This window comes from Condylura cristata, unplaced genomic scaffold, assembly GCF_000260355.1.
Source record: "Condylura cristata isolate star-nosed mole 26May11 unplaced genomic scaffold, ConCri1.0 scaffold00004, whole genome shotgun sequence".
Classification (NCBI taxonomy): domain Eukaryota; kingdom Metazoa; phylum Chordata; class Mammalia; order Eulipotyphla; family Talpidae; genus Condylura; species Condylura cristata.
This window is the reverse complement of record NW_004567105.1, coordinates 25246084-25267744: the sequence shown is the minus strand read 5'-3', so window position 1 is coordinate 25267744 and position 21661 is coordinate 25246084. Positions and strand designations below refer to the sequence as shown.

Here is a 21661-nt window from a genome sequence, read left to right as displayed (position 1 = left end):
CACAAATTGTTATATAGTCATGAGTAAATTACACATTATCCTACCATAGTGATAGTCATCAGATAGGAAGTAAGGTCTAAGAATAGACAAGAATAATATATAACATTTGAGAAGAAAATTAATTAACCTGTGTGTACAACTGGATAAAATATCCACTTTCAAGATTATTTTTCCAAGTCATTAGAAAAAGCTACCTCAAAACTTTTGCAATTCAGAAGAAAAATATTCTTTGCCTTTCCAATGCCAGTATGGTGTTTTAACACAGTGAGAGAAACATCACACTAGTTCTAACACCTATTATTGTCATCCTTTGTTCTGCTATATATCCAAATCAACAAACCCTGCTTCTAGTTATACAGGAGCAGGTCAGGAGACAACTGCTGGCTTTGATAGAGCTTCCTGTTCTCTACAATCAGGACATACCAGTTACTGGTAATCAGGTACACTGAAAAAACAAGTCGAGAAGTAGAGAAAGAAACTGATTTGCTGCCAGCCTTCATGAATTCAAGCTAATTCACCCTGTTTGTTTAGTCCCCATTTCAGTTTGGTTAATGATACCTCCCTAGAATATATTTATTCAGGAGACCAGGCAGAAAAAAAATTTTCGTATGAAAATAGGCCCAGGTTGAATCTGGGGCTTTGAGGGCAATAAAACCCTAACAGGGAAGGAAGTACTTTGAGATTCACAAGTAAACTAAAGAAGTTCTTTCATTCTAAAAGATGTTTTTTTTACCCAAGTGTTTCTTGAATAGCCACAATTTACCTCAGGCTATAAAGATTATATTACCTTTGTATCAACATGTACTGCATTCCTTTTTAGGACAGAATTTTGATTTACTTCTGTTGGATTTCAAGAACCAACGGCCTCCCTAGAAAAGTAGATATGTAACACTATATGGCAGTTTCATTAGGCCCTCCCTGGTGGCACAGCGGGGTTAAAGCACAGCACTAAGAAGCTTAAGCCACTTCTGCATGAGTTCGATCCCCGCCTGCCACGGAGGTGACCACATGGCACGGCAGACCTCTCCTGACCTGCCTGCTGCTCCCCTCAGGAGTGTGCTTCAACAGTCTGCCTGTTCTGCTCACCACTCTGTCTCTAGTGGCTCCTCCCACCCTCCGCATTTCTGGCCTGTACCCCAATTCTGTATGAATGAATAAATAAATTTTTAAAAAAAAAAAAAAAAGCAACCATTAAAATCACCTGAACTTCTTCACTGGTTAACAAAAATAATGCTATAAATATCAAACTTCAATTTCTCTCCAGTCAGCTATGAAGAGGTATGGCATCAGACATTTTACAGGTGCTATTATCTCATTTATCCTTTTTTCAAAAAATTTTTGAGATTTATTTATGCTTACAGAACTGAGTACAGGCCAGAGATGTGGTGGGTGAGAGGATTCACCAGAGACAGAGTGGGGAACAGAACAGGCAGATTGACAAAATACACTACTAAGGGTAGCAGCGGGCAGGTCAGAAGGGGTCTGCCGAACCATGTGGGTCAGCTTTCTGGCCAGGGAATGAACTTGTGCTGGCAGTGGCTTCAGAGAGCTTCATAGTGCAGTGCTTTAACCCGTTGCACCACCAGGGAGAGCCCTTTTTTAAAAGTATTTTTTTATTTATGCATATAGAACGGGGGTACAGGCCAGAGGAGTGGGGACAGTGAGAGGATTCACCAGAGACAGAGTGGGGAACAGAAAAGGCAGATGTCGTGAAATACACTGCTGAGGGGAGCAGCGGGCGGGTCAGGAGAGGTCTGCCACACCAAGTGGGTCAGCTCTCTGTCCTATGTGGCCGCTGATAGCTTCACAGTGCTGTGCTTTAACCTGTTGTGCCACCAGGGAGGGTCTTATCTCATTTATTCTTTACAGTGATTCATTCAGTCAAGTTTTTCAGTGACCCAGCCAAGTTTTGTCCTTCCTCTAAGTGAGGAAATTACAAAGTAACTCGTGCAAGGTCACACAGCTAACAATGGTACAATTCAAGTAGAACTAATTTGGAAACTAGTGCTCAAGTGGATCTAACTTGGAAGCCACCATTTTAAGTGCTATGTGTACAAAGGAGACTTAGATACAATCCCCGCCAAAGGAGACTTAGATACAATCCCGGGTATGTTATCTGTACCTTCAGGTACTGACTATATTTTTCTAAATATTCCTATCTTGAGTGAAGATAAAACACAGGAAGAAACATCTGTACTTAACTCTTGGTGGCTTTGAGGATTTTATGAGCTATAAGAACATAGATATTTGGAAAATTACATAGAATAAACTGAGTAATACAAACGCCTTAGAGGATCAGAACATACTGAAAAATGTGGGATCCTGACCACACAAACTGTATCCCACTTCACATTGAGGCTATTATCTCAAGTAAAAAATAAATAAATAGACAGTCAAATTCTCCTCTTTTAGAAAGGATCAAAGAAAATGTTGAGAAGTAACCACTCTAAACCTTGGGCCCAACACACTTCTTTTGGGCAACTTGGTAATGAAACAGCATAGGCTCAGATTTGTGTTTTTGTTCACAGTTGTCCTTTACACCTAGGCTGAGTTTGCACAAAGTAGCACAAAAGAAAATAATGCAAACCAATGCAAAAATCCAACAATTCTAGGCTACTGCTGGTTCTGTACTCTGGAAGTGTGGCTCTTTCATTCTGGACGATGAGGTTTTACCATTGTTAGTTCTCAGGACTGCCTCTAGTCCATCATCTCCTCCTGACCAGGACTGCCTCATACCCAGCATCGTGCTGTCCTACCTGTGACTGGCGCCTCTGCACAGAACTCCTTCAGATATGACTACACATGTATCTAAACTTAAAACCCTATTTTGAATTTGGGTCAAATTTTTATGTAGGGTTAGAGAGGGAAGGAGTAGTTTGGACACACATTTTTTTTTTTTGAAGATTTATTTTATTTGTACATACAGAACTGGGGTACAGGCCAGAGGCTCAGGGGCAGTGAGAGGCTTCACCAGAGACAGAGCGGGGAGCAGAACAGGCAGATCGACGAAGTACACTGATGAGAGGAGCAGCGGGCAGGTCAGGAGAGGTCTGCCACACCATGTGGTCACCTCTGGGGGAGGCGGGAATGGAACTCATGCGGAAGTGGCTTTAGCTTCTCAGTGCTGTGCTTTAACCCGCTGCGCCACCAGGGAGGGCCCTGGACACACTTTTTAACTGCGATTTTAGCTTAATTTATAATCTCTGATGTTTTTTCATATCCAACTCAATGAGTTTGTACATTTATACATTTATTGGGCCTGTATTCTAATTTAAACACTGCTTTAAAGTGATTATTCAATTATTCAAAAATCTTGAGTATTTCTATAATGAATCTAAGTTTCTGAACAGCCGAGATTTAAACAGTCACTAAAAATAAAAAGATAAAAAACTTAAGTCCCATTTTTATAGAAAATGATTAAAGTCAAAGCAATAAGCAAATTGGTCATTTTCTTAAAACTTTTCTTTAAAAATCTTGTAACAGTTGAGAATGTCTCAATGTCATTACTTCTTTACAGTTAAGAACTCCACAAATGCCTTCTTTATATATTATCTAATGAGATATGGCTATTAAGGCTTTACTTTTCTACAAAGGAAGGCAGCTTGTTTGTAGGTCCTAAAAGATGTACAAGATGAGACTGAAGCTATCAAGGACCAAGCTAACAACTTGGACATATAAGATGACTGCAACTGACTGATATAGAATAAAAATGTATAAAGCATGACTTACCTTTGGAGGTTGTTCAGGTTCTTTAAAATTGGGAAGAGAAAGGAAAGAATAAATGTGATCTTCTCTATCTTGCATTTTAGGGAAACCAAGCAACTGATGAGGAAAAGTTTCTCATTAAGCAATCCAACTACTAGTGTAAACAGAATGATAAAATTAGTAACCCACTTATTTGCAATACAATGATATAATGGATCTAGGAAATACTTATCAATGTGTCCTAAAACAATTGTACAACAATGTTAATGGGAATTTAAAATAAGGCTAGCAAGCAAATTGCACCTTATTATGTTAACCAAATCTTAATGCCATTAGAGGACTAACGTGCCTTCTAAAGTGAATCAATAGTAAGTACCTATGGATACATATATAGCATTCTCTTACCTACCTTCCCTAGTTTCTGCTACATTTTTCCCTTTGTGGTGTTTTCCTGAAATCTCTTATGGTGCTTCTCAAAGAATACCCAAACTAAACAGGTGATCAAGAATTAGAATTAAATTTGTTAAGTATAGTAATACTGTTATTTACAAAGTATTTAGCTGTATTAAAGATGCATACTGAGGTACTTGCCAGAGAAATGATTTGTAGGATGACTACAATTACAAAAAAATAATAAAAGAAACTGAATACCTTTTTAATTTTCCTTTATAATATGCTTTCATAAAGCTAATATAGTTCACATGTTAAATGAATGTAAATATTTCTCTGGTTAAAACCCTGTGATACAAAATTATGGATTTTACCCTACAACATATCAAAACAGGTAACAATTGAACTTATATATGGATTAAGGTTATATACTGGAGCCCTCCTGGTGGCGCAGCGGCTTACAGCACAGCACTGAGAAGCTAAAGCCACTTCAGCATGAGTTCGATCCCTGCCCCGGGGGTGATCGACATGGCGCTGCAGACCTCTCCTGACCTGCCTGCTGCTCCCCTCAGCAATGTACTTCATTGATCTGCCTGTTCTGCTCCTCACTCGATGTCTGTCACTGCCCCTACACCTCTGGCCTGTACCCCAGTTCTGTATGCACAAATAATCTTTAAAAAATATATACTTAATACTTTTGCAAATACATAACAATAGCAAAATCCAGCTTACCTTTTCTAGCTAGCTACCTGTTTTTTTATTATTGCTCCATTACTTGACACCAAATGGAGAGCTTTTCCTTTAGTAAAAGTATCTATATTACGTCTCAGAAATTTTTTGAAGGTGAGTGTAAAGTAAAATTGTGCACTTGGTCCAGGATTAAGAAACAAGTCTTGCTTTTTAGTTTTGCTTTCAACCTCACCTTGTTAGGTATCAAAATAATATGCATTGTAAAAGGTAATATAACCAGTTCTATCCCAATCAATTGTACAGGATTACATAATTTTTTCCAAAACCTGACCAGGAACAAAATGCAACCTCTTATAGAGGTGAAAAGAGAAAATAAAAGAATGGAATTAAGAAAATATGAGTAGCTTACAGCTCTTGACAGAATTGTGTGCACACACTGAGTAAAAGAGAAAGAAAAGGGATTTGATGAAATCTAAGATGAAGAGCTCCATTTCCAATTAAGATTGGAAGAGGTTGCAAATGCCTTCAATAGGCTTGCTAATAATGGAAAATGTTCTTATGTAAGGACTTGAAACATTATCTAAATAGTCTGACTGAAGTATGCTTGTTCACTTGTTAGACATGTATGACATTACTGGGAAGACTAATTTAGAGTTCTGGAAGTAAAGACTGATTTTCTGGGGCAGGTGTATGAAGAAAACACATTAGGTAAAAGGTTATGTAAACCCATTTACTAAGAAAAGACTAGATTTTCACATTCCCAAACCCTACTTATTTTTTTTCAAACTTCTTTGAACATCACCAGGTTGATAAAAGTTCCTGAATCAAGAAATTATTCATGTAGTTTTCAACATTAAAAACAATTTTCAGTCAAGCTGAACATGTGTTGTTAACTTCCTACTTAGCCAAGAAGCATACCATTATTATATTCTGATTGTTAAAACACTGTACACTGTTATAAAGACACATAAAGTAATGAAAATATTAGCAACATTTAATTTCAAAAGTAAAACTTGTCAGGATTACATTGATGGAAGAAAGGGGGAAAAAATGATGAGCCAGTATTGAAAAACTAAATGAAAATTTACTATTTTATTGCATTTTTATTATTTTACATGCAAAGCATCCTAAAAGTGAATCTATGTTAAACTGACAACTACTCCATTATAAAACTTATGCAATAGGAATATGAAAGCTATCTGCACAATACTAATGTGATCAATAAATTATCCAAATGTTTCTCTACAAAAATGTGGATTGCCTGAATTAGCTGTCTGTTCAACAAAACAGTAAATTTAATTTTAATGTGATCTTTGCTCATACTTAAATTTAGAGGAAAAAAAAAGCTTAAATACCCAGTCAAATCTTTCTGGAAACAAATTCACCAGAATTTGTATGCATCTAATAATAGATACACTCAGTATTGAAATGAAACAAAACAGGCATGTAATAAATGACTATGAACTGACCATCAGTAATAGCTGATTAATACCAAAGGTAGCCAATATGTAAATCTTAAATATCTAAAAATAAACCAGTAATCAATACTGTGTACAAAAACAGTATAATACATATAATACTGTAAGTGTTTGGTGGAACCTGATATATATTTGATTCTTTAGTTCATTACCACTACAAATTGCTTTAAAATGGTCTTTTCATAATGAATAATTATCTAGAATAAAATACAACACTATACATCCCAAAATGCATCAGGTCTGTCATTCTACCATTTAGTAAATGCTATAGCAAATTACACTGAACCAGACCTGAAAGAAAATAGCTGAATAATTAATACAAAAACATACTTTCCAGTGAACTATTCAGGTTAGACTAGCCAATGCTAGTTAAGACTGACTGCACTTCATGCTACTGACATACATTACTACATAGCATATATGGCTAGTTAGATGAGTTGGTCTGTGTCCTTGGTTTTTTTTTTTTTTTTTTTTTTGAAATTTTGTAGTATCTATACCCAGTTGAGTAAGAAGCACTTGATGAAAGAATAGGTATAAAATTTACTGTGAGTCCCTCACTCATATTTCCAATCTCACATACTTAAATATAACTGTTCTGGAGGTTAAAGGGACACATGACTTTAACATGCTATGAGATTCTACCTAAGTAAAGTGAAATTAAAACAAAAAACGAAGTGCTCAGGTTTTCTTCACTACTGTTTTAAGTCTTTACACTGAGAATGAAAAAGGAACCTGTATTCTTAATGAGAAACTATTAACATGTGGGGATAAATGCCTTTGTTGATATATCTGATGAGCAAAATGTTCGTTGTCTAATAGCATTAACGGGACAACAGAAGTGTCACTAGTTCTCAGATACTAACTAAATGTTGCAATCTTAATGAATGTGAATTCTTTATTTGAGAGCATAGTTACCAAGCAAAGGAAGTAAAATTTATTGTTACCTACTAGGGATGGTTCCGGATGGTTCTGAGGCAGTTTGAGAATGTTTTTAGTACTGACTTTAATATGTGGTTTCAAACTTTTGATTCCTAACATTAGTTCTCACTTAATATATTCTCTCCAATGAAAAACTGGCATTTGCTTTCTTAATTACAAAAGGAAAAATACACCTGAATCTTGTAATAGTTTATTAATAAAATCATGATTAAGTGCTAATCACTAGGCATTAACTCAAAATCCTATGCTACAAAAAAGGTGACTATTTACTGTACATATATATATATATATATATGTACACTTGATAAACATTATTTTCAATGGAGGTAAAAATCCGAACTTTTAATTTCCAATCTAAAAATCCAAATGAGTCCAGAAAACATAAGTCAGAAGTAACTGAGGTAACTTTTTCACCTTAGGAACACATGCTTCTATCACAATTTTTAAGATTATTTAAAAAAAAAAGAATATACTGAATGTCATGTACCTGCCCACAAAGCTTAAGTTTATACCTTAAACTATTTATCAAGCATGACAATGCAGCTCAATTATTTAGTTAATTCCCTTAGAAATATGTCCTACAGCCTTCCTCCTCCTCCTCTCTCAAGGTAACTGCAGCACAATAATATTAAACATAATTCTATAAAAATGACTGAGAGGTTAGTAATTTTCAAATCATTGCTTGTCAAGAAGTTAAGAAGGCAAGTCACATTTAAAAAGTAATTATTTAAAAAATATAAACACAACAGAACTTTGGATATGTTTTATTATGTCACAAATACCCAAGAAATATAAGAAGTAATTCTGAATGGGACTGATAATTCACAAATACTAGTACTTTATTACAATAGCCAAGCTTTCTAAAGTAAAGCACATATCTTAAGTTACCTTTTGAAAATCTCAATTTTGTTTTATAAACTTTAAAAGGTAATTATAGCAGATCCTGCTTTAGTTTTCAGTATTCTGTGCAAACATCTTTATGTGATATAAATACACATTTTAAAGGCGAGAGAAATGACTGTGTGTGTAAATTGCCTTAAGTTGACAGGCTCCTCTATTTGCACATGGTACCACTATCTAAAAGATCAACCTGGAAATGTTCCTGATAAACTAAAGAAAAGATATAGTTTAAAAATAGCTCAGTCTTTAGAAGCATTAGCATAATTGGTATAACTTTTAAAAGGGATGTTAACTATACCTTTACTTCTGTAATAATGAAAGAGAAAATCTAACATAGTTTTTTTTTTTTAACAGAAAAAAAAAAAAAAACCCCAAAACACTATTAATATTTTAAGGCTGTATAGTGACAGCATTTCACAACATCCATGTTGTGGGTAGAATCAGGCAGTACTGGTATTTCTGCCACGTACCTACCTAAAGGAGATGAGCAGGGCACAGCCTTTGGCTGTGCCACTTAGACAATGTGGGCAGGATGGTCAGTTCCCGTGCCAGGTAATAGTCCTCAAGACATGCTCTATTATGCAGTAATTATGGCCACATCAAGCACGGTGATCTAACACTTAACTTTTTGCAAAATATATATGAACATACAAAAAACTTACCAGGCAATTATTAAACAAAAAGTCGGAGGTGGGGGAAATGTTAGTAGTTAAGATTGTGCTGATATTCTAGGGTCTCCAATAAGAAGATACAGGAAGAAAGAGGTAATGACAACTTCCAAATTTAGTTCATGATCAGAATCATCAGACACTGAGCTAAAAACATTCTGTATAGGGTTTCAACCTAAATCTGTCTGGTAGCAATAGCCAGGGAGTTCTTTTTAAGCATCCCACCGAAGTGATTCTAATGATCAGTCAAAGTTGACACCTCTGAAATGAAAGGGGTAAAAGGTGGGAGGAAAGGCATCTAGGCTGACAATTTTAGAATTCAACAAAGGACATTTATCACTTATTTTACATCTTCATCCTCCACTGTCTCACCTTTCTCATTTTGTCAATAGTGAATAATGACCAGGCTTGGCAAATGAAAGAAAGGGAGTCAGCAGGGTACCCAAAAATGGATTTACTATGTTCAAGCCAATTATGTACATTAACTGAATAAAAGATATCAGCATAATGTTTGAAATTCAACTAACAGGCAATTATTTCTTAATATATTTTAAAAGTGAGGTTTCCATACTCAATATGAAATGCAAAATATAAAAAAAAACCTAGATAATATTTAATAGGAAAAAAACTGTAGAATTAGTTAAAATAATTGTTTTTAAAAGTCCAATATTAGGAAGAAAATCCCTTAAATTTGAGGTAGGGAAGTAATTCTCACATGAGAACAACATGTCACAGTGTTATTCTCTAAGTTAGAATTAAGCAAAATATTTCAGTACTAATTTCTATTTACATACAGCTTTGTTAATATAAGTATAAATTTTTTAAGTGTGAAATTTTTGGTTTTGATTTTAATGCATGTAGTAATTAAACATATGGATTGCTTTTCTTTTACAATGACATTGTATACACGCTCCAGGCTTGAAGAACAAACAACTTTTTAAATATCCCATGTTCACTTATAAACCCTGGAATAATAAAAAGGTAGTACCTACATACGAAATTTTATATTAAATTTACAACTGCATGTTTTTCAGAAGTTAAAGTAATTTAAATTTTTTTCATATTCAAATACAAAATAGTACATTTTCATTTAATATAGCACAATTCAAGTATTCTTTTAAATTTTATATTCAGTCAGCTAGTGCATGATATTAAGTGGCTTTTTATAACAGCTCTCCTTTTCAAAGATGACTGTATACAAGAGTGTGACTCAGTATTACTCTAAATTGCTTAGAATAAGTTGAAATAAAAAATGAAAATAGACAAAGATTTTTATCAGTAAATCATCAAAACATAAAAGGTCGAACACATCAGTAATAAGGCATTTTCAGGTAATTCCCCAAAAGTATTTGAATTCATGTAAACAAAGACTATGTATTTTTCATTAAGAAAATGTGCTACCACAGATAAAACATACTCAAATGGTTGTGACTTTAAATCATATATTACTTGAATATCACAAAAACCAAAGGAGGCATAACCTATTTTAATAATTGAAAGTTGTTATTCATAAAAAAAAAAGCTTGATACTTTTTTGAAGCTAACAATACAAATATTTGAAAATAAACATTCACTGTTTTCTAGAAATAAATATACACAGTTTTATGTATTGCAGCACAGGAATATTGCCCTAACCTTAACCATAACATTCAATCAGTAGTTTAAAATATATTTTCCACACTGAGCCTTGAATCTTCTACCTTGTTAGCTGTCCCACAACTTTCAAAAGAGTTTTATTCTCCTGCTTTAGTTGCTCATTTTCATCTTCTATGTCATCTAGGTCCTTAAAGAAACAAAAAAGCAAACAAAATGTAAGTTTTAAAATATACCTTAAAAATATTCCAAAGGTCATAAAAACACTTCAAGAAATACACAAAGACCATTTATTACAAACAATTTATTTGGAGTAAGAACAGTGTCTAAAAAAACTTTAGATGGGATATGCCTCACCCAAAAGGAAACTTAGCTCCTCCTCACAGTTATCATAATACCGACAAAATACTCTGAAATCTTTCCATTTTTCAAGGGACAGCAGTAATTAAAATTCTTTAATTAAAAATATTATTTTTTAACCATAAATAACTACATTTTTAAGCTAAAGGCACAAACTTGACCCCAAACTGTGGCTAACCAAAATGCATATGCAGGTTTTTTGTTCAGGGACCCTCACTGCAACCTGACATTAAATTATGCACCAAAAGGACCCAGGCCCAGTACTGGATGTGTCTCTTCTACCTTGAATGATTTTTAACAAGTGTGCATGTGGGAGGCTGAGAATACTAGAGCAATGATAACAGTCTGAAGCATACAAATAAAGAGATAGCTTGTTCATGCTTTTATGATTTATTTATATATTCATTTATTTATTTTTTTTAAGATTTATTTATTTATTCATACAGAACTGGGGTACAGGCCAGAGATGCGGAGGGTGAGAGGATTCACCAGAGACAGAGTGGGGTACAGAACAGGCAGATCGATGAAGTACACTGCTGAGGGGAGCAGCGGGCGGGTCAGGAGAGGTCTGCCACACCATGTGGTCTCCTCCTGGGGCAGGCGGGAATCGAACTCATGCGGAAGTGGCTTAAGCTTATTTGTGCAGTGCTTTAACCCGCTGCGCCACCAGGGAGGGCCTCATTTATTTTTTTTAATATTTATTTATTTGTACATACAGAACTAGGATACAGGCCAGAGACTCAGGGATGGTGAAAAGGCTTCACCAGAGACAGAGTGGGGAGCAGAACAGGCAGATCTATGAAGTACACTGCTGAGGGGAGCAGCGGGCGGGTAAGGAGAGGTCTGCCGCGCCATGTGGTCACCTCCAGGGCAGGCTGAAATCGAACTCATGCGGAAGTGGCTTTAGCTTCTCAGTGCTGTGCTTTAACCCGCTGCGCCACCAGGGAGGGCCTCATTTATTTATTTTTAACTGATGTAATAGTGGGATACACTACAGTGAGCCCACCACCAATTCACCCTATTTCACCACCACTGACCACTGTGATTCCTTCCCTCTTTGTTCTTATATTTTTTACTTTTCTGTGACATTTTGTTGGTGGGAAAGGTTTCAACTCTTAACAAAAGCTGAAAGTTATTTAATAAGGTAATCACTTTTTCCAGCTTTAAGGACATATGATTCTAGCTCTATGTTTCTTGTATCAATCTCCATGCCACGTATACAAACATTTGGCAAAAAGAAAACAGATAATCCACTATAAGTTTTAGTTAGAAGACACATTTCAAGACAATTTACTAAATGCTATAAAAGCAAAAACAGATTTATCCTTACAATTTCAAATAGTTAAACTTAGAGCAATCATTCTGAAATATAAGTGTGCTACAGGATAACATTCTGATAAATTTAGCATACAATCCAATTAGATAAATGGTTTGTCAAATGTACAAAAATATGCATTTACTCATAAACTAAATGAATGATGCTAGGAAAGTAATCTGTTGAAAACAACAAACACCTGAGATTCCTAAAAATACAAGTATAAATTATCTAAAACTCCAACTTAAGTGACGCCATATACTTACAAATATCATTACTAAATTAAGATTATAGAGAGATTTCAGATTCATTTACCACTATCATATAACTATTAAAAGAAAGAAAATCATACAAGTTTTTTAGATTCCTAGCCATATAAAACTTATGTTTACAATCTTCTGTGTACAATAGCATTATGTACAAAAATAACATACATACTTTCAAAAATATTCTATTGCAAAAAGAGCTAAATATCCTGACTATTCAGAGGATTTTATAGAAACACACAGATCTTCAAGGCTCCACAAGGTATAGTGCAGTAAAATGCTATATGTGTCTATAAAATATGTAAGGGCAAATATTTTTTATTTCTTTTATTGCACACAGTGCCTAAGACAGTGCTAACAGACATAAAAAAATACATGTTTTATTAAATGATATTACAAAACCAAGAGAGGAATTCTGTTTAAGATTTATTTATTTATGCATAGAAGAAATGGAGTATGTATAGTGGATTATCTGGTTTTTTGCCAAATGTTTTTAAACCAAAGGTGTTGGGGTAAGAGGGTTTACCAGAGAACAGAACAGGCAGACTGACTAAAATACACTACTGAGAAGAGCAATGTTTGAGACAGGGGAGGTCTGCCGTGCCATGTGGCTCACTTCCCTGGCCAGGAATCGAACTTATTCTGCAGTGGCTGTAGACAGCTTCACCTTGCTGTGTGTCAACCAACTGTGCCATCAGGGAGGGCCCAAGAGAGGAATTCTACACTCTGAACAGTCGGCAAAAATAGGAAGCTTATTCAGAATAAGAGGACTGTCGAACCTCCCTTGGGGCACAGGTGGTTAAGTCTCAGCACTATGAAGCTAGCCCCAGCACTACAACATGAACTAGATCCCCAGCCAGGGAGCTGACCCACATGGCGCAGCAGACCTCTCCTGTCCCACCTTCGGCTCCCCTCAGCAGTGTATCTCAGTACAACTGCCTGTTCTGCTCTCCACTCTGCTTCTGGTGAATCTTCTTAACCTTACCCTGCACCTCTGACCTAGACCCCAGCTCTTGTATTCATAAATAATAAAGTAAATCTTAAAAAGAAAAAAAAAAGTTAGAAGACTATCAAATTACCTGGGGTCAAATATTGTCCAGCTTATTACAGTGTGATTACGACAAATGACTTTGAGCAAGTTAAACTGAGTTTCAGTGTTTCCTCATCTAAACCCTGTAGTTAATGCCTTAATGCTTTTGTTAAGATAAATATGTTTATAATATGAAGTCTCTTTTCTCATAGTTAACACTAGGTTAGAGATTTGTCCCCTTTTTTTCTCTGAAACAAATTTCTTAATTCCCTTCGCCCTATCTAGAAGTCCTCTTAAAAGCAAAACTGTATTTTCATTACCATCATCTAAGTATACCTTAGCACTATTATCTTCTACTCAAGAAAGAAACAGGTCTCAGGGTTGAAAGCAAAAAGAACAGCTGGAGGGTGGGGTAGGGAACATGGGGGGGGGGTAAATCTGAAGTTGGAGATGCCTAGTTGGAGAAAAAAAGGCGGTGAAAATACATAAAGATATCTGGAATTTATTATGCAAGAAAGTATCAATGTTAATTCTTCACAGAGGCAATACAGTGCTAACTTCCTTTTCTGTGTCTCACTTTTAGACTCTAAACACAGAACAAATCTAGTAGTCCATTCTCAAAGAATAAAACTAAGCAGATACAACTAAAAACTGCCCAGAGGAAACCTATTTATGGAATAAAATGAGGGCTCTTTTCTACAAATTACTCAGCTATAACAATGATAAACTCTTGCCACTTGCCATAAAATGTCTGAAAATAGAGAGGATTAGGCTTAAGAAATAAGGAGAAAGACAAGCACCAGATGGTGTCACTTATATGGGGAATACAGAGAAACCAAACAAAGGGTCAGATAAAACAAAATCACAGCATACCCTAAAAATCTTACTGTAGAATTAAGGCTACCAAAGTAGGAGTGGAAAAGGGAGAACAAGTGGGGAGGAAGCAAAATAGACTATAGCAGAGGACTATGGATGTCTTGCTAGTGGGTCTGCTATGGAAACATTCACCTGAAAGGTATCACCCTATAGCTCTAAGTCACACAAGTGTTGTATGTCAACGTTACCACACTTAAAAAAAAAAAAAATCAGCACCTTATAAACAAAAGAATAAACTAAAAGAAGAAATAATTTTTCATATTTATGCATTTTCCTCCATTGACAGAAAAAAGGAAACCATGAAACATAAACATGCAAATACTTACTCTATTTAACAAATCAATTTCTTCTTTGAGTTTTCCAATCATTTCCTCTTTATCTTGCATTAGTCTCACAAGCCTTAAATTTTCTTGTCTTTCTTTTATTATTTCCTGGTAGATATAATTAAAGTGTTAATTGAGAAATAATTAGTTGTTTATATTCTTAAGTGGCATACTTCTACTAATGAAAATTTTTAATGAACTTCTTTAGTCAATAGATAAGGGAAAGAGGACCACATGCAGTAAAAAAAATAAGAAAATAAGTTAAATATTTCTGAGTAAGTCTATGCTTACACAGTCTTTCAGTAACAAATATGAATACACAATGATATGCCCTGTGATAGCTTATGACTACCATTCCTAAAGAAATACCTTATAGTTTTTAATGCATAAGATCCCGTTCAAGGAAATCCAACTTTTTTATTAAAATTATAAAGTTCAACATCACTTGTAATAAGGGAAATGCAAATCAAAACCATAATATCATCTCACACCAGTGAGAATGGCACATATTAAAACAACTAGCAGGTCCTCCCTATAGTGCAGCGGGTTAAAGTACAGCATTAAGAAGCTAAAGCCACTTTTGCATGAGTTCCATCCCCTCCCCGCCCCGGAGGTGACCACATGGCCCTGCAGACCTCTCCTGACCCACCCACTGTTCTCCTCAGCAGTGTACTTTCTCAGTCTGCCTGTTCTGCTCCCCACTCTGTCTCTGGTGAATCCTCTCACCCTCCGCATCTCTGGCCTGTACCCCAGTTCTGTACGAATAAATATAATAAATCTTTAAAAAAAAAAAAGACAGGCCCTCCCTGGTGGCGCAGCGGGTTAAAGCACAGCACTGAGAATCTGAAGCCACTTTCGCATGGGTTCGATTCCCACCTGCCTCCTGCCCCGGAGGAGACCACATGGTGTGGCAGACCTCTCCTGACCCGCCCGCTGCTTCCCTCAGCAGTGTACTTCGTCGATCTGCCTGTTCTGCTCCCCACTCTGTCTCTGGTGAAGCCTCTCACCGCCCCTGAGCCTCTGGCCTGTACCCCAGTTCTGTATGAATAAATAAATAAATCTTAAAAAAAAAAAAAAAAAAAGACAAGTATGTGGCTCTATGGAAACTCTTAAAACAGAAAAATAATGGTCCTTGATTTACTTCTGGCTGTCAGTTAACTGACAATGGATAAAAATTAGGAACTGAGACAATGCAGTTTTAAAAATACTACTTGTTTCAAAAATGAATCACCTTTTTTCAACAAAATCTTATTTAGAGTCTAGTGTATTGGGCTATGCTGGCCACCATGTGGGCATAAGAGAAGCAGAACTTTCAGAAAGTATTTCCCCTGAACTTGGCTCCTCTTACCAGCTAGCTAGCCGTCAGAGAAAAGCTGCCAGCCTGCCTCTTAAATCCAACTGCTGCCAACTGCCAACTTTGAAGATTTCCTGAAGACCCCGCTTGAAACTTATTAAAATGTGTATTCCTTAAAGTTAAAAATTTAAACCCATAAAAACTAGTTTTAAAACATAGATAGGAACTAAAAGTAATTATGTTATAAAACAGAAACACTTTAAAAATTAAATCTCTACTTAAAACCATCTTCATATCACAAGTTAAGACTTTTAATTAAACACAACAAAACATTTTTACCAATCGGAAAGCACTGTGTACCATTACTGACTGTGTACCATTACTGACTTTAGGTTGAACACCTATATAGCCATAGATTAATAGATTTATACCAATGTGCACTTGAGTTGTTTTCAAAGATACTCCTAAATGGGTTTATTCTTAACATTGTTTCAACCACCGGAGATGATCCTAGGCACTGAGACTCAAAGGAAAGTCTACAGATACTGTGTATACCGAAAATATAATTTACACACAGACTTCAAACAACTGTCAAGAAAAGATGGTTTTCAATATAGCATAGATAACACTTGGCAGAATCAGAGCATACATTAAATATAAAGGAATATAAAAACTGGCTTCATTTCAAAAAGTTTAACTCAACAGAACAGCAAAGTATTGAATCCGAAAATGCACAGTCCACCGCTATACATCTAGAAATTATATACTTAAAAGAGTAAGTCAATGCTGTTATTTGAATATATCTGGACATACCAATTAACACAAATGATACTTCCTACTGGTGTACCGCATTCATTTTCCTTTTTTAGCATCATCTCCCCACTACAAATTTCCATTTACTTTCTCTTTCCCAGCTGCTGTAGAATTAAAAAAGGAATTCTAATGATACATTAGTCTTATCAAAATAATTTACAGGTCATACCTTTTCAAGTTCTTCAATTTTCTTTTCCAATGTGCTACTTGAGACCAAATTACCTGAAGCATTTGCATCCCTGTATCTGCTGAACGCATTTCTGTCTGCTCGGGTATGTCTACTTGAGACATCTTCTTCAGATGCAGTGGTTGTACTATGGAAATTAAGAAAAAAAAAAACTTCTATTAAAAAATCCCTATATACTCAACAAAAAGAGTCCCAAAACATTTTCTTACCATAAAAAATTTCTATTCTTCCAAGGGCACATGCTTATAATAGTTGACTCATTAATACAACAAAAGTTAATCATTAGTCCAACAAAATTTTTTAAAATGTTTTAAAAAATGTTCATTATATATATATATATATATATATATATAAATGTTCATTATTTCATCCATATCTACAGAGTAGCTACTAAGTGTCAAACACTGTCCTGAGTACTGAAAATGTAATGGTAACACAGAAATGAACTCTGTCCTTCACAGAGTTTTTAATTTAGCAGGGAATATAACTAACTATAATAAGGCAAGATGACCATGACAATAAAAACACATATACAAAGAACTAAGATAGGAGAAACAATGTAGAGTATCTGTGGAACAACTTCATCTTCATGCTCCTTTTTGCTTTCATTTTTCATTTCAATTCATCATGGACCAATACCTTTATAACATCAAAAAGAAGTGAACTATGGGAAAAATAAAAGTAAAAAAAGTTCCACAAAATACAATCAAACTGGTTTCTTTTAGGTTCAGACACATAAAATTAAATGTCAGTAATATAATTTAAATGAACAGAAAAAAATTGCATACTTTTCATTGAAAATACATCCAGGCAATAACAGAAAAAATGGCTATCACTAGTAAATTTTGTCTTTTTTTAATCCTAATGTAACCAACAGTTATGAATAAGATAGCACTTTTCCATATTGAACATCACTGAACTAACAGCAAGTCAATGTTTATGTTTATAAAGATTTTAATGCAGTAAATGAGCTTCCTTATTTTCTGTATTAGTTATCTATTGCTACATGAAAAATTACACAAAAACTTAGTGGCGACAACAACATACATTATTGTGTGAGATAATAAATATCTCACAATTTCTGTTGGAAAACAGCATTGGTGAGTGGTGATGATTCCTGGTCATAATAGGTCTCTTATTTTACTCAAGATGTTGGTCAGAGATACTCATTTGAAGAGCTGATTATGCTGGAGAATTCACCCCTAAGAGCACTCCCAAGGCGGGTGGCAGAGAGTCTCAGTTTCTCACTGGTTATTGGCCAGAAACCTCAGTTCTTTAGAACATAAGTGTTCCTCAGTATGGCGGTGTTTCTCCACCAAGTTCTTCATCACACCACATGGCAGACACCATCCAGACAAAGTGACAGAGCAACCACGACAGTTGCAGTGTCTGTTACAACCTAATTCCAGAAGTGACACCTCTCATATGAAATCTGTGTTGCAATGTGGAAAGGAATAACACAAGATGTAAGTGGGAGGTAGGAAACCCTGGGGACTTTCTCTGAAGCTGGCTAACCTACTTGTTAATTTACCTAGTTTGGTTGGACTAAAGACAATTATACTCACAAGGGATCTACTTAGCTACTTTCTGTTTTAAAAAGTACAGCAGGAACATTCACAGATACATGCTTACAGGAATACAAGAGATTTTAAAGCGGTTTCAGTTACTTAAAAATATTCATTTTTAACTTTTACCTAAATATAGAAAATGATGCTTTTCAAAATGGGTCTTTCATCCTTTTCTGGCAGTAGTCAATTCTATTCATTTACCCAGCAAAAATATTAATAGTTAAAAATTAAAAAAATCAGGTTAAAAAATGAATCCTTTATCAACTAATACCTTACTGAAAACATGAGTTCTTCTAAGTAAAATAAAATTCAAAGTATATCTTATCAAATCTGTGAGGTGTTTGGTTAGAACATGGTATAATACCAAGATCACACCTGCTTTGTTTCTATATCGCAAAGCCCATCGTAATAATTTATAGAAATATTTTCCCCAAATTTCTAACATTCATTTGTCCTTTGATCTTTTTTTACATTGAAAACACTTGACTTTTTTTCTCTGCATGGAAGAAAAATTAAAGCAATCAGACAAATTAATCACAATTCACATATTTTAAAATGGGGGCGGGTGGCAAACTGACTTCTCAGTTTGCCAAAAAACAAAACCAAAAAAAAAAAAACCCTCATCTCAAGTTCAAATATTTACTCTTGTCTGAAAGTTTCCCTATGCTGCAAAATTCAACATGTAATAAATAACTGGTTGGCTCAGCTGACAAACTATAATTTACTTATTTAAATCATACATTGAATGTGTTCATATTAAATAACTCAAACTGTGAATTAACCATGGTTAACACAGCTGACAGAGGAAGTATACTGCTTAATTCAGCTAACACAGCAAGGCTTTCTCAAAGAGAAAAGAAGTATGTTGATGTGTACTTTAGGACAAGTTCCAGCATGTTTCTCCTGTCACTTGCCCTATATAATCAGACACACTCTTAACAAAAATCAAAGCAAAAACCTTAGCCACATTTTTTGTTAACCTTTCAAAAATTTTATACAAGTCAGAGAAAATTGTGTTTGCTAGCAAGCAAGCAGAAAAATTAATTGTTTCAGGGCATGGTTATCTTAACAAAATCAGTGTGTTCTTCAAATATTAACCAAATTTCCTTTGCTACCCTTATTTGTCTATGAGTTGAAATTCTGAACTGTTACTAACTACATCAAGCTATACAGTGCTGTTAGAAAGCATACATGAACTACCCTCTTTGTTATAGCTTCACCTAACATTTCCAAGCATATACATTTGTCCTATTATTTGTATGTAGTTTCTTAAAGTTAGCAATCTGAATACTTTTTTAAAAGCTCACAAAGCACAATGATCACATATGAAATCCTTAAGGGATGTTTCTGTCAACTCAGTTGTGATATTCTTTCTTTCAAGCAATGCCTTTTGGGTTGTAAATGTAAGCATGTCAAAATATAAATGACACTTACATTTCATTGGTATTGCTTTAGTCTCCAGTATATCTTTGCAAATAATCAACTGTGGTTTTAACATTTTCTTCCCCATCTATTATAGATAAAATTGACTGATGTAGCTAAATACGGCTAAAATCTGAACTCGGTATAGCAGGGGTAGTATCACCAACAAAACGAGGGCAACTCAGCATCTATAGTTCTTTGAGATTCCGTTATTATGACTTTATATACTACTATTGTCACTTTCAGGAAAAATATGTTATCTTTTCTTATTAAAAAAAAAAAAAAGCCTGTATTATCATTAAGTAAACTAGGGTTAAAGACAGAGTATAGGCATGCCCTGGTGGCACAATAGGTTAAAGCAGAGCACTAAGAAGCTAAAGCCACTTCTGCATGAGTTCGATCCCCACCCGGGAGGTGACCACATTGCGCAGCAGACCTCTCCTGACCCGCCCGCTGCTCCCCTCAGCAGTGTTCTTCATCAGCCAGCCTGTTCTGCTCCCCATTCTGTCTCTGGTGAATCTTCTCACCACCCCAGTACCTCTGGTCTGTACCCTAGTTCTGTATGCATAAATAAATAAATCTTTTAAAAAAATAGAGTAGAAAACAAAGGCAAATATTAAAAAATAAAAAAAACTTTGTACTTTTTGTTTTGTTTTTATTTAGTTATTATGCATTTACTTTTTTTTCTATTATTTTACCTATGGAACAAAAATATAGTCTATACTTATAGTTTCTTCAATTATTAATAGAATTTGGGTTAAAATAGCTAATGCAGATGTTATATATAAAGTATGTTATAATGTTATAATTTATGTAATGTTATATATGTTATATATACTTTCTTCCCCAAGTTTACATGAAATATCACCAAGAAAGACCATATTCTGATCCATAAAATGAAACTTGACAATTTTAAAGAACAGAAATCAAACAATGTCTTCCCTCAGACTGTAACAGAATTAATCTAGAAATCAGTAACAGGAAGATCGTATGGCGGTAACACAACATACTTCTGTGTAACATGGGTCAAAGAAAAAATATGAAGAGAAACTTTAAAATATTTGAGCTAAACGAAAATGAATTCACAACTTTAAAAACATGTGATGAAGCAAAATGCAGTTTGCAATGCCTACAGGAAAATTACAGCAATAATACATGTAGTATTAGAAAGAAGGAAGAAATGGGCTTCCCATGTGGTACAAAGGGTTAAAGTGCAGCACTACGAAGCTGTCCACAGCTACTGCAACACAGATTCCATCATCACAGGCCAGTAGGTGCCCCACATGCTACAGTAGACCTCTAGACCTCTCCTGGCCCGCTCCCCTCAGCAGTGTATTTCAGTAGATCTGCCTATTCTCCCCACACTCTCTGGTAAATCCTCTCAACTCCCGCACTTCTGGCCTGTATCCCAGTTCCTGTATGCATAAATAAATCAATCTCTAAAAACAAAACAGGAAGAACCAAAATGAATACTCTCAGTTTCTTGGGAAACTAGTAAAGGAAAAGCAAATTAAATCCAAGTAAGCAGAAGAAATAAGAACTAGAGCAGAGTCAATGAAATGGAAAACAGGAAACAAATAGAGGTGGGAAAAATCAATGAAACCCAAAAAGCTGTCTGAAAAGATCAATAAAATTAATATTTCAATAAAGGAAAAAAGAGAACACAAATCACTAATATCAAAAATGAAAAAAAGGAATATCACTACAGATCCAAGTGAATACTGAAAGATTATAAAAGAATACCATGAACAGATTACAAAAAAATAAAAGGCCAACTTCTTAAAAGACTCAATCTGCCAAAACTTAAATAATTTAAATAGGAATGCCTGTTGTTTTTTTTTTTT

At 34.9% G+C, this 21661-nt stretch overlaps 1 protein-coding gene across 1 annotated transcript in view; it reads right to left on the bottom strand.

Annotated features, from left to right (window-relative positions):
* Positions 1-9880: 9880 nt before the first annotated feature.
* Positions 9881-21661, bottom strand: part of PAWR (PRKC, apoptosis, WT1, regulator) — a 67320-nt gene continuing 55539 nt past the window's right edge. The window contains exons 5-7 of the mRNA XM_012735145.1: positions 16810-16954; positions 14537-14641; positions 9881-10553 (exon numbers count right to left, since the gene is read on the bottom strand). Of these exons, the coding sequence (XP_012590599.1) occupies positions 10467-10553; positions 14537-14641; positions 16810-16954 (337 nt within the window). The 3' untranslated portion in view covers positions 9881-10466. The remainder of the gene's footprint in view (positions 10554-14536; positions 14642-16809; positions 16955-21661) is intronic.